The sequence below is a fragment of the Equus quagga genome, unplaced genomic scaffold (genome assembly GCF_021613505.1).
Source record: "Equus quagga isolate Etosha38 unplaced genomic scaffold, UCLA_HA_Equagga_1.0 HiC_scaffold_3972_RagTag, whole genome shotgun sequence".
NCBI classification, from domain to species: Eukaryota; Metazoa; Chordata; class Mammalia; order Perissodactyla; family Equidae; genus Equus; species Equus quagga.
The window spans coordinates 4,009-15,019 of NW_025793700.1; the positions used below are offsets into that span (position 1 = coordinate 4,009).

The 11,011-nt window shown below is 55.8% G+C and overlaps 1 protein-coding gene across 1 annotated transcript in view; it reads left to right on the forward strand.

Moving 5' to 3' along the window:
* The first annotated feature begins 293 nt into the window (after positions 1-293).
* The window catches only part of LOC124232257 (src substrate cortactin-like), an 11,024-nt gene continuing 306 nt past the window's right edge, over positions 294-11,011 (forward strand). Inside the window, exons 1-7 of the mRNA XM_046649220.1 lie at positions 294-479; positions 2,384-2,470; positions 2,583-2,656; positions 4,570-4,699; positions 8,732-8,842; positions 9,902-9,956; positions 10,834-10,992. Of these exons, the coding sequence (XP_046505176.1) occupies positions 2,384-2,470; positions 2,583-2,656; positions 4,570-4,699; positions 8,732-8,842; positions 9,902-9,956; positions 10,834-10,992 (616 nt within the window). The 5' untranslated portion in view covers positions 294-479. The remainder of the gene's footprint in view (positions 480-2,383; positions 2,471-2,582; positions 2,657-4,569; positions 4,700-8,731; positions 8,843-9,901; positions 9,957-10,833; positions 10,993-11,011) is intronic.

Sequence of the window (11,011 nt, forward strand, 5' to 3'; positions counted from 1 at the left end):
GAGAAAAAGGAAAAAAAAAAAAAAAAAAAAAAAAAAAAAAAAAAAAAGGTTCAGGGGGCCTTTTTAAAAAAAAAAAAAAAAAAAGAGAAAATGTCTACTAGCCATCAAGGCACTCGTGTCTGTTGGTATTAAGAAGAAACTTCATACAGTTATAAATCTTTAGAAACTTCTTCCAGTAGTTTCTCCACGTGTCTGAAAATCGGTTGAGGTTTGCGGTTAGTAAAATGTGAGTCTTCCCATCCTCCTCTCAGCTTTCTTCACAAAACCCTGTTCCATTCGGGAGGGTTTCAGAGGTATTAGAGAAGGCCGTCCACGTGGAGGGGTTTGCCCAGAGCGCCTGTCAGCAGACATGCTGAGCCTTTTACCTTTGATCTTTTTGCAGACGGAACCCCTCCCAAATGCCTGGGGACTCCTCCTTGGATTACTGGGTTTGAAACAGAATTTTGTGAACGGCCTTTTACCTTCGACCGGGAAGAAAGGTTTGTGCCTTGTGGACGTTCTGTGCTCTCTCCCCGGGACCAGCAGGGTGACTCCTTTGTCAGGGACGGGGAGGGAGCGTCTTCCCGCTGGGCTCACAGGAACGTGGCCAGTAACTTTCTGGGAGGAAATTTCCTTGTTTAAAAGATGAAGTCAAGTGTCCAGGGTTGCCTGTGGTTTAGAAGGAGGAGGGGGTTCCAGAAAACTCCGGAGTGGACGGGCAGGAAGGATGCCCGTCCCCCGGGAGTCATCCGGCCTCTCCTCCCTGGACTGTGGCAGGTGGGAGGAGCCACGAGGCAGATGTCTTGGAGGGCACACATGTGCTCATCCTGCCTGCCAGGGAAGCTGGCTTCCAGAAAGATGGGTGAAGATTGGGCTCGGCTCCTGTTTTCCTGATGACTCTGCAAAAGTACCAGCAAAGACAGCTGCTCTGACGGGTGCCTTCGGGGCAAGGCCCTGTGCAGAGGCCCTGTCCTTTTGTGTATCCGCAGTGGGTGGAGCTGTAGGCATCTAGGATAGTGTGGTGTCAGGGGGCACATTTGACTTGGGGAGGCAGAGACTGTGGGCAGATCATTTAACTTCCGGGTTACGCTGTTTGTTCATCTGGGAATGGGTGCGTTGGGACGAGACCATCTGGCCGTGCCTCCCAGGACTGAGGTTTTCATCTGTTTGCTCTCTAAAGTCGTGTCAGTAGCAGATTACATCTGGGGAATTCTTGCCGTGCTTTGGGACAGAGGGGGATGAGGTTCGGGGTGGCCTCGAAGGGGCGTTGTTGGTCCCTGCTCAGGAGACAGCGGCAGGAGTTGCCTCTGGAAGTTTGAGGGCGCTGTGCCTGATTCGCCCCTCGTTGCCGCCTGGAACCTGGACCGGAGACCCGCAGAGCTGCAGGGCTGGTCTAGACGGGCGATCCTTGGGCTGGCAAAGGGCTCGTGTCCTGCCCTAATTCAGGCCACACGAGCACCCGCGTGCGCCGTGGAAGCCAGAAGGCATGAGTTGGCGTGCTCAGCTCAGACTCCTGGATGGAGCTTCTGGTTGATTGAATTAAAATGATCTTTCAGTTGCTTCCTGGCCTATGGGAAGTTTTATGGGTACTTCTGTGGAAAATGCATCAGTTCTTCTCATACGTGGTTTTCCTTGAAACCCGTAAAGCTTAGATTTTACCTTTGCAGTTAACAAAAAGAAGTATCTGGTTCAAGTCTGCAGCTGTCTCCGTGTTCTCTTCTGGATAAAACCTTATAGGCTTAAAGTGCCGAGGAAGAGAGCAGACAGCCCCTCCTCGGTGCCCCTGACTCAGGAACCCTGGGCGTTAAATACGGTGTGTTTCCCCAGGTAGATGGGAAAGCGGCCCTCTGATAAATTACTGGAAGCATTTAGTGAACCGTCAGAGTCTGAGTTAAGAAAATCACTGTTACATTTCCAGCAAGTCCTTGAAGTCAAAATGGGTACTCTTTTTTTTTTTTTTTAAATTGTGATACAATACATGTGACACAAAATTCACCATTGGCGACATTTAGTCCATTCTCAATGTCGGGCAGCCCAGAAGGGGTGCTTATTTGTCTGGACGGCACCGTTGTCATAAGACTTAGTGGGTTAGGGCTGTGTTCCCAGTGAGTGAGGTAAGTGCACACGTGACTTTCTTATTTTCCAGAAGCCTTGCTCCCTTGACTTGAAGCCAGAGTATTCCTGGTGTGTTTCGGAGGCCGTCTGACAGCAGCGTCAGACTGGAACGTTCCATCCTTTGTTCCTCTGCCGTCCTGCCCGCTCAGGGCTGCGAGGGGCCGGCTGAGCGCGCAGCTCCCTGCCTCCCCCGGCTGGCTTAGAGGCCGTGTGGTTTTGTGGTCAGAGAGCTGCTCTGGGGCCTGCGAACGGCTCTGCCAGGTCTCCTAACCCTGCACTGCTCTTCCAGATGTGGAAAGCTTCAGCCGGCCACGCCGTGTCCCTCAGCCAGGACGATGGGGGAGCCGACGACTGGGAAACCGACCCCGATTTTGTGGTATGACTCTCCGCCTACCTGGGGTCGCTTTTCCTGACAGTGTCGCCCTGACCTGTTGTGTGTTTTATAGCCCAGGGTGTGGGCTTCACCCCTCCTTTCTTTTTCTTTTCAGAATGATGTCAGCGAAAAAGAGCAAAGATGGGGGGCCAAAACCGTGCAGGGGTCTGGGCACCAGGAGCACATCAAGTAAGAGCCTTTCTCAATATGGGTCTGAAATGGTGTTCCGAAAGCCGAAGGGGGAGAGGGGACGGGGACACGGACCTGAGTCAGCGGGGGGGACACCTTCCTGTTGGCATTGCGTTTGTTCTGTCTCGTGACGTGGTGTTTATGGTGGGTGAATGTAAGACACGTGTATCGATTTACGTGTGTGTTTGTGTGGGCGTGCATACACACATGCTCAGTAACTTACAACTCCCATTGCAAGTGGTTTCGTACGTACGGTTCCAGGGAGCCTGCTTTCGGATTGTGGTCCTCACCGAGGCACAGGCCACCTGGCTTTGCTTTCTGCAAGTGGAGTGTCACGCACGAGAGCTCTGATGCCTTAGACCCCAGACACCCCCTCCATAGTCTCTCTCATTTTGTTATAACTTTGTTACTTTATCATTGTCTCTTGGGTACTGTGAGCTGAATTCCAAGCATTGTGTTTTCATAAAAGCTGAAAACAGGAGAAGTGAGCGAAGCATGTCGCTGCCTCTGCCTTGGTGCTCTCTGAAACCGCCTCTGGGGCAGTTGGTTTGCTTGTCAGGAAGTGTATAAAGGAACTTTTAAAGTATGCTCAGGCTTTTCCTTTAGGCTGCGCTGGCTTTGGCGTGTGCCCTCCCGTTCCCTAGTTGTGACAGTGTCATCCCTGCCCGGGTGCCTGTTCGGGCCATTTGCAGAGGGCCTCTCTATCTTGGCCCGGTGTCTTTGCAATAGAGTGCAGCTCTGCAGCTGAGGGAGCTTCAGTAGATCCTGCAGAAAGGAAGACGGCGTCTGCAGTGTGGGTGTTTAGACACGAGCGCGTCCTCCCTGACTCGCTGAGCCCACACCCTGCACCGATGCCACTCGGCAAGGGCCCTGGGGCTGGCTGGAGAGGACCTTGAGCTGGGAACTGACTTGGGTCTGGCGCAGTCCCGGCTTGTTGCTGCGGGGTCAGGCTGACTCCTGAACCTCTAAGGTGCCCATTTCTCTTCTCGTCTCCTGCTCCCTGTGGCTTGGAGACATGGTCAGGAGGGCGGACAGAGAAGAAGCGGACTCTGGTGCATCAGCCTCTGGGTTGGCTAGAATTGAGAGAGAGCCTTGGGGAGTAGGGCTGATCTTGGTGCCTGTGACCCTCCAGGTGTGTCAGGGTAGGGTCCTCCTTCCCCTGCTCATGGTGGGGTGGGTGGTGTCCAAGCCTGGTTTGGTTTTTAGCCACACTTCCGGGACTCTTGTGCTGGTGTTGAAGCTGTGGCCATGGTGTCCCCTGGGCAGAAAGTTCCCATGCGGGGTGGCCTCCATGCCGCTCCGGGGTCTCCTGATGGTGACAGCTGCAGAGGCTTCCTGGATGCCGGGTTTTGACCACATCTTGTGATCTGTTTCACTCTCCCTGGTGTTGAAAGTAAAAATGGCTTTGAGGTTGTAAATTCTGAGTCTTTCATTTCACCTTTGAATGTATGAAAAGCTGGAGTCCCTCGACTAAAGAGAAGCCGTCTCAGCATTTTGCATCACTGGGCTTGGGCCGGTGCCCTCGGGACATCTAGGGTGAGGGACTGTTGACTTGGTTTCCCCTTTGCCTCGGGGTGACGTTTACAGAACCAGCTCTCTGCGCTCAGTAGCTAATGGAGTGGAGAGGGTTTTCTGTGTGTGAGATAAAGACAGTTCACGTTTCAGGACAGCGACTTCCGGGGTTTTGGGGTGACTCCCTGCGCACACTCACATGGCTCTGGGGTCGGCAGGAGTAGACGGCCTGCCGGCAGAGTGCTGAGGAGCGCACAGCCGAGGCAGGGGCCTGGGAGGCACCACGTCCGAGCCCTGCGGATTTGCACAGATAGCGTCACCTGTCCTCATTTATCCTCCTGGACGTCAGGGACGCACAGCTGTGTCACCGATTTGTTCCTCTTTTGTCCCTTCCCTTCCAGCATTCACAAGCTGAGAGAGAATGTTTTTCAAGAACACCAGACCCTCAAGGAGAAAGAGCTTGAAACGGGGCCAAGAGCCTCCCACGGTTATGGAGGGAAGTTTGGCGTGGAGCAGGACAGGATGGACAAGGTGAGTGCACGGGCTGCTGGGCCGTGGGCCTGGCAGCTGTGACCCTGCACGTGGCTGGCAGAGAAGGCACTCAAACCTCCTCCTCAGATTAAAAGTTTTGAGTCAATTTGTTGAGGATGAGACTTGCCCAAAGTAGTCCTCTCCCGATTGACCCTACTGGTAAAATACTCTCGCCTTTTAGAAACTCTTTTACGATTCTCAGAATTGCTGGAGAATGGGTGATGTGTAGGGGGACCCGCAGGCCAGCTCTGTGACCAGGACAGAAGTCCAGAAGCATCTTGACCAGATGTGTCGTCACCACTGCCCGCCATTCAACGTGTAGCCAGTTGTGTCAGTCTGCAGACCAGAGTCCAACCTGGGCCCCACTTCCATAACACGGGTGAAAATTCGGCCAACGTGTGTGCTGCTTTCCTTCGTGCATTCAGTGACCTTCAGAGAGTAGCCAGGCCCTCGGTGTAAAGTCACGCCCACCAGGCTGGGGAGCACTCGCTTTGTCTAAGGGCTACGGGTGGGCCTCTTGTGAGCCATCTCCGATAGAATTGAGATGTCCAGGGGCCGGCCCTGTGGCCGAGTGGTTAAGTTCGCGCACTCCGCTTCAGCAGCCAAGGGTTTCGCCAGTTCGGATCCTGGGCGCGGACATGGCACTGCTCATCAGGCCACGCTGAGGCAGTGTCCCACGTGCCACAACAAGAAGGACCCACAATGAAAATATACAACTATGTACTGGGGGGATTTGGGGAGAAAATAACAGAAAAATAATAATAATGAAAAAAAAGATTGGCAACAGTTGTTAGCTCAGGTGCCAATCTTTAAAAAAAAAAAGAGAATTTAGGTGTCCAAGTCCACGGTGATGGAGGGTGTTGACTGACTGTGTCAGCCGTTGACAGTACTTCAGGCCTCCCCTACCCTGAGAGAAGGGGCGTGGATCAGCTCCGGACGGCCGATTCCTCCCCGGAGAGAAGACAGAGTAGATGGCGGGGTGATTGTGGGCTCCTCCAGGCAGGCAGGTCTTGACAGACACTGCAGACGTCCGCATGGAGGTGCGTTTCCCAGGCTGAGCCGTGCTAGGTGGTTCTGACCTCACAGGTGTTTGCCTTTATTCTGCATCGGAGGAAGAGCGTCAGCTGATGTTGGGTTCTGGTCTGTAATGCCACACCCGTTCGCCTGGTGCACGGATCAGAATCGGCGTCTGAGCTGGGCACCCCGAACCGGGTCTGAAATTAGCCTGGAGCTGGAGTCGGACAAAGAGCAAGCTGCGGGAAAGCGACAGGGTGTTTCCCAGCGTGCCGGCGTCGTTCCCGAGACATCTTGACGGGGCAAGTGGGAGCACAGTCATCTTTGGATTCTAACAAAGTCTGTGGCTTTTGGTAGTGCAGAGAGACAGACAGACAGACAGACAGGAGCCCGCTGTGTTCAGGGCAGTGGGGGGATCGAGTGGCTAGAAGCTCTCCCACCCCCAGCAAAGCCCGTGCTCAGGACCTTGGGGAGCTAAAGCAAGGAGAAGTTCATTATGAATCTGGGCCCCCAGCTCTGGGTTGGAGAAGTGACACATCGGGAAAATAACAAAACCGTGTCAAGGAAGAGCTTGATGACAAGACCCTTGTCATTTCTGGCTTCTCTGCTGCTGCGGGCCTGCCCCTTTCGGCAGCCAGCCTCACTCCGCCTAGCCCCTGGTAATCAGGCCCTTCGAGTCCAAGAAGCTTCCCTCCTGAGCCCCTCCCACCCCGCCTGCCCACAGCTGCCCTCCCCCGGGCCTTCTCCCTGCCCTCCTCGGCTTCCGTCTGTCGTCATCGCTGCCACTGCCGTGGCCCGCTGTCCTTTCCTTGGAGGCTGTGCCTGTCCCGGCCCGGGAGGTCGCTCCGTGGGTGTCTCATGAGTGCCGGGCTGTGCTTCCCGGGCCGGTGCGTCAGCGGGACCTGGTGGCCCAGGGAAACGGGCTCGCCGCCCTTCAGCTGGGCATGGTGGGTGGTTGCCGTCAGAGGCGAGTCCAGCGGGTGCTGCTGCAGGCCCCATGCCTCCCCGGTGCCTCACTGCACCTTAGGGAAGGTCAGCCGTCAGCTCATGTGAGCATGATTGGACCCGTCTGCTATCGGAAATAACTGAGACTCCAAACCCAAACAAGTAGCCCTCAAGTCACTTGTAACGTGTCCTCTCCAGGAATTCAAACATCCCTGAGATCTCTGTGTTAAGAATGGAGGAATATGTGATAGAGACTTCCGCAATGAAACACGTTTTGGGCAAGCATGTTTGCGAGAAGAGTGAGGACCCGGAAGGTGCACCAGCCAAGGGGTCCCGTCTGTGCTGCTGTCTGAGCGCCGCTCGCCCTTCCTTCAGGGTAGCAGGTGGCCGTGGGGCATGCTGTGGCTTCGTTCCTCATCTTGCCACGTCCTAAAGCCAGAGGGTGTGTCCAGGCCTCGGGACAGCCCTGCCTGGCGCCGACTGTCTAATAACAAACGTGATTTTCTCAATACCAGATCAAGGGCAGTTTTGGGAATAAGTCTGTTTCGATCAAAAAGCTGGAAAACTTGCCAAGTTGTGACTCGGGCTTTATTTTCAGAACAGTGTCTTAAAACTTCTTTCTGATTAAGACTCGTGCTGGAGAGTCCCTTCAACACGCTGCCCCCGGTGTGGCTTTGTCGACGTCTTCTGGGTGAGACGCTGGAGGCCACAGGTGGGTGATGTCTGCCCCAGAGGTGTCAGTTGGCTGCGGATGGCAGAGCAAACCTGGGAAGAAGAGAGAGTAGCCCAGCTCTGACGTTGAGAACTTTACTGGTTTTTTTTCACTGCGATATAGAAAGAACGGGCACTGAGTTGCCTACCGAGCATCAGGATTGGTGTTGACCCTGCTCTAGTTGCATCCTGAACCCACTCGTTTTGTGAAGTTCTGGATAAATGAACTGGAAGTGTGTCTGTGGTGCGCTGATGGCCCCCTTACTGCAGAGCCACTGTGGCTGGGGCACTTGTGAGGCAGTGCGGACGTGCCCGAGTAAGGATAAGGGGTCAGATGTGCCTTCTTCATGCTCCACACTGGGTCATGTGTCAGTCACATCGCATGTCCTCACTGCCCATGAAGGGGTCCATGACCACTGTCCTCTCTGATGAAGGAGCCTGGGAGGTGGCGCTGAGCTCGAAGGGTGGGGGGACCCGTCAGGCTGGGCAGGGCTGTGGGCCACTCTGAGTTTGGGTAGTATTTTTGCTTTGCAGGCTGTGGGGTCTCTGGCAGCTACTGAACATGGTGGTTGAACGGCGGAAGTTGCCTTACACAACATGGAAATGAATAGATGTGGCCATGTTCCCAAAGCTTTATTCACAAAGAGCTGGGGGTACTGGCTGTGGGCCTCGGCCCCGGTTTGCTGACCCCGCGGTGGAAAGCCCGAGGTTTACCGCTCGGGGGCCGCATGACCTGAGCAGGAGGTGGCTGGACCCGCTCCCTGCCCCGTCAGTGGGATGAGCATGGTGTTGGTGAAGCTGGAACGAGCCGATGCGGTGACAGGCCCTGCCCCCTTGGATGGGGTGTCCGCTCAGTAGGTGGTGACCCTGAATGAGGATCATCACTAAAGCACGTGTGTCTGTAGTTCAGTTTGTTAGCAAAATCAGTATTTTTTGTCCTGTTCCCGGGTCATGGGGTATGAAAATGCCTCAGCTCAGCAGAGTGGCTGGCTTGCCCGCCATCTTCCTGTAGACGGGTCATAGGTGTCGTGTTGCAGGCACCGGCTCTGGTTTCTGGATGGGGGTTGGCCTCGTGGTCCTTTCTTCACGCCCGTTCATGTCAGAAGCCCCGCAGCCCGGGTTCTTGGGCGGCTTCCGGGGGGCCCGAGATGGAGGGAGCGCAGTGAACAGCTGCACCTGGGCCGCGACAGTGCAGGCCCCCAGCAGGCAGAGAACTCCCCCGGGCCGACTTCGTCCTGAGTGTGTTTCAGTAAGGAGCGCCTCGCTGGCCGAAGCGGGCCGCCCCTTAGACCCCGCACGGGAGGAAGTCTGTGTGGTGATGCTGGTGGGCGCCTAATACTCTGCGTTTGCAACCTGTTCTAGTCAGCTGTCGGCCACGAGTACCAGTCGAAGCTGTCCAAGCACTGCTCGCAGGTCGACTCCGTCCGGGGGTTTGGAGGCAAGTTTGGTGTCCAGGTGGACAGAGTTGACCAGGTGAGTGACGCGTCCAAGGAGCCAGGGCCCGGCGAGGGCACGGGGCCGCTCCCTTGAGATCAGAGCTGGCTGCCACGTTGATGTGCTGCCGGGCTTGTCCTCTTGAGGGAACACGGAGGTGCCCCTGGCTCTGGGACTGCAGGGGCCCCTCCTCCTCCCCAGATGCTCTGAGCTGATTGGCTGGCTGGGTGAGGAAGCGAGAGCGGTAAAAGCGTAAGGGCCTTTTTCACTGTTTGCTGTAGAAATCCCCGTGCTGCTGTCTGCTCATCAGAGGGACTTATATTTGCCTAGGAAGGTGCCGCTGGGGACCATATCCATCTACCCTCCCTTCATGGATGTCACTGTGACGAGTGATGTTCAGAGTAGAATCGTCAGAGCGCCACACATGCCCATTTCCAGGGCTGCGCTGAGTGTCCAGATGCTGTCCGCCGGCTCTGGGCCTCTTCTGATTTCCTGACTCAGGGCTGTCACCCTGTCTTTCATATCACAGCATCGAGGGCCTGACTCAGGGCTGTCACCCTGTCTTTCATATCACAGCATCGAGGGCTTGGCTTTGTACTTAGACCTCGGTCCACTTTCTGGCTTTGCTGCGCGGCAGCCGTGGTTCCGCGGCTCCTGTCTGTAAGGTGGGGTGGTGGCGGTTCCTGGGGCTGTGCATGCAGTGCACCTGGTGGGGCGTGCCTGATGCCCGCTGCGGCGCCCATTCTTGTTACCGACGTTCGTGTTGCTCTTGGCAGAGCCTGTTGGAAAGCTCAGTTTCTCTGTGGCAGGAGGGAGTTGTCCCAAGGTGGCGGTGTGTGCCTAAAGTCCTAAGCCAGACTCGCTGGGCGGCTGCCGGCCCCTGGGGAGGACGGGCCACCCACTGGGCCTTGTTGGTCGTTTTATGGCATGGAAGTTCAAACGCCAGAGCTTGGGGTGTTGATTAGACCTGCACTCGGCTTAGGAAATCAGAGCTCAAAAAGAACGTGGTTTGGTTTTAGAGATTTCCCGTGTATTGTGGACTCAGGTTAACTCTCGGAGGCATTTAACAACGCATGTCGCCTTTTGTTGTCACTGCAGTCTGCCGTCGGCTTTGAGTACCAGGGCAAGACCGAGAAACACGCCTCGCAGAAAGGTGAGCTGCAGAAGATGCAGGTGTGGGTGGGAGGGCCGCGCCGGGGAAGGGGCCGGGGCGTTTGAGGCCTCTTCCTGGGGGAGGGGTGTCACCGTGGGGAGACCCCACTCTCTCTCGTGGGTGGCTGTGTCATCTGGGTCCTGTGTGTGTTGTGGTCCCCATCACGCCCCTAGAATCCCTGGTGTCTCGCATCTCTCTGGTGCCCCACACTGCAGCAGAAGCTGCCTTCCCACCATCCTCGCAGTGTCGCCCTGGAGACGCTGGCTCTGACGTTGCTGGCAAAAAGCCAACTTCCCCCAAAGGATAGAAACCGCAGCCGTTGCGTCATCGGTGTTTTCCCCCCGCACGTGCGGTCTTTAACGCAGTGTTGGCGAATCTTTCTTAAGTCGTGCTGGTTTCATAGAGCCCTTTGTTAAAATGAAAGCTGGTCACTTTCCAAAGCATGCGATGTATGCTTTGCAAGTTTGCTTGCTTCTGCCTCCTGTGTGTCGTCAGATGACCCGGGGAGTGAGCGCTCCATCCCGCAGCGCTCCAGGGCCCGTTCTGGCGCATACGCGTTGGAGGGCAGGTCTTCTCTGGAAAGGGTTTGTAGCTGCGTAGCTTTCTCCATTGACTGACCTGTATCTGAGCGGTGAACTTCCGAGGTGGGAACGCAGTTCATGTCTGCCATCGTGAATGAAGTGCCCCTAACAGGTGAAAGGGACAGTGTAGACTGAGTCTGGCGTCACGCGTGGGTGACAGCGGGTGGCTTGTGTGTTTTAGAATGTGTGCTTGATCTCTTCCTGAGTTGCACCGTGAGTCGTTTCTGTTCTGGTTTAACCAAAGTGCAGGGTTAGCTCCTGTCTGCTCCCATGCCCACTGCTGCGTGTCTCCACAGACTACTCCAGCGGCTTCGGTGGCAAGTATGGCGTGCAGGCCGACCGGGTGGACAAGAGCGCCGTGGGCTTCGACTACCAGGGCAAGACGGAGAAGCACGAGTCGCAGAAAGGTCCGCCCGGGCGGCGCCCTGCAGCCCGTCCACCGCGCGGCCTGCCCCCTCGCCGCTGCTTCCCACA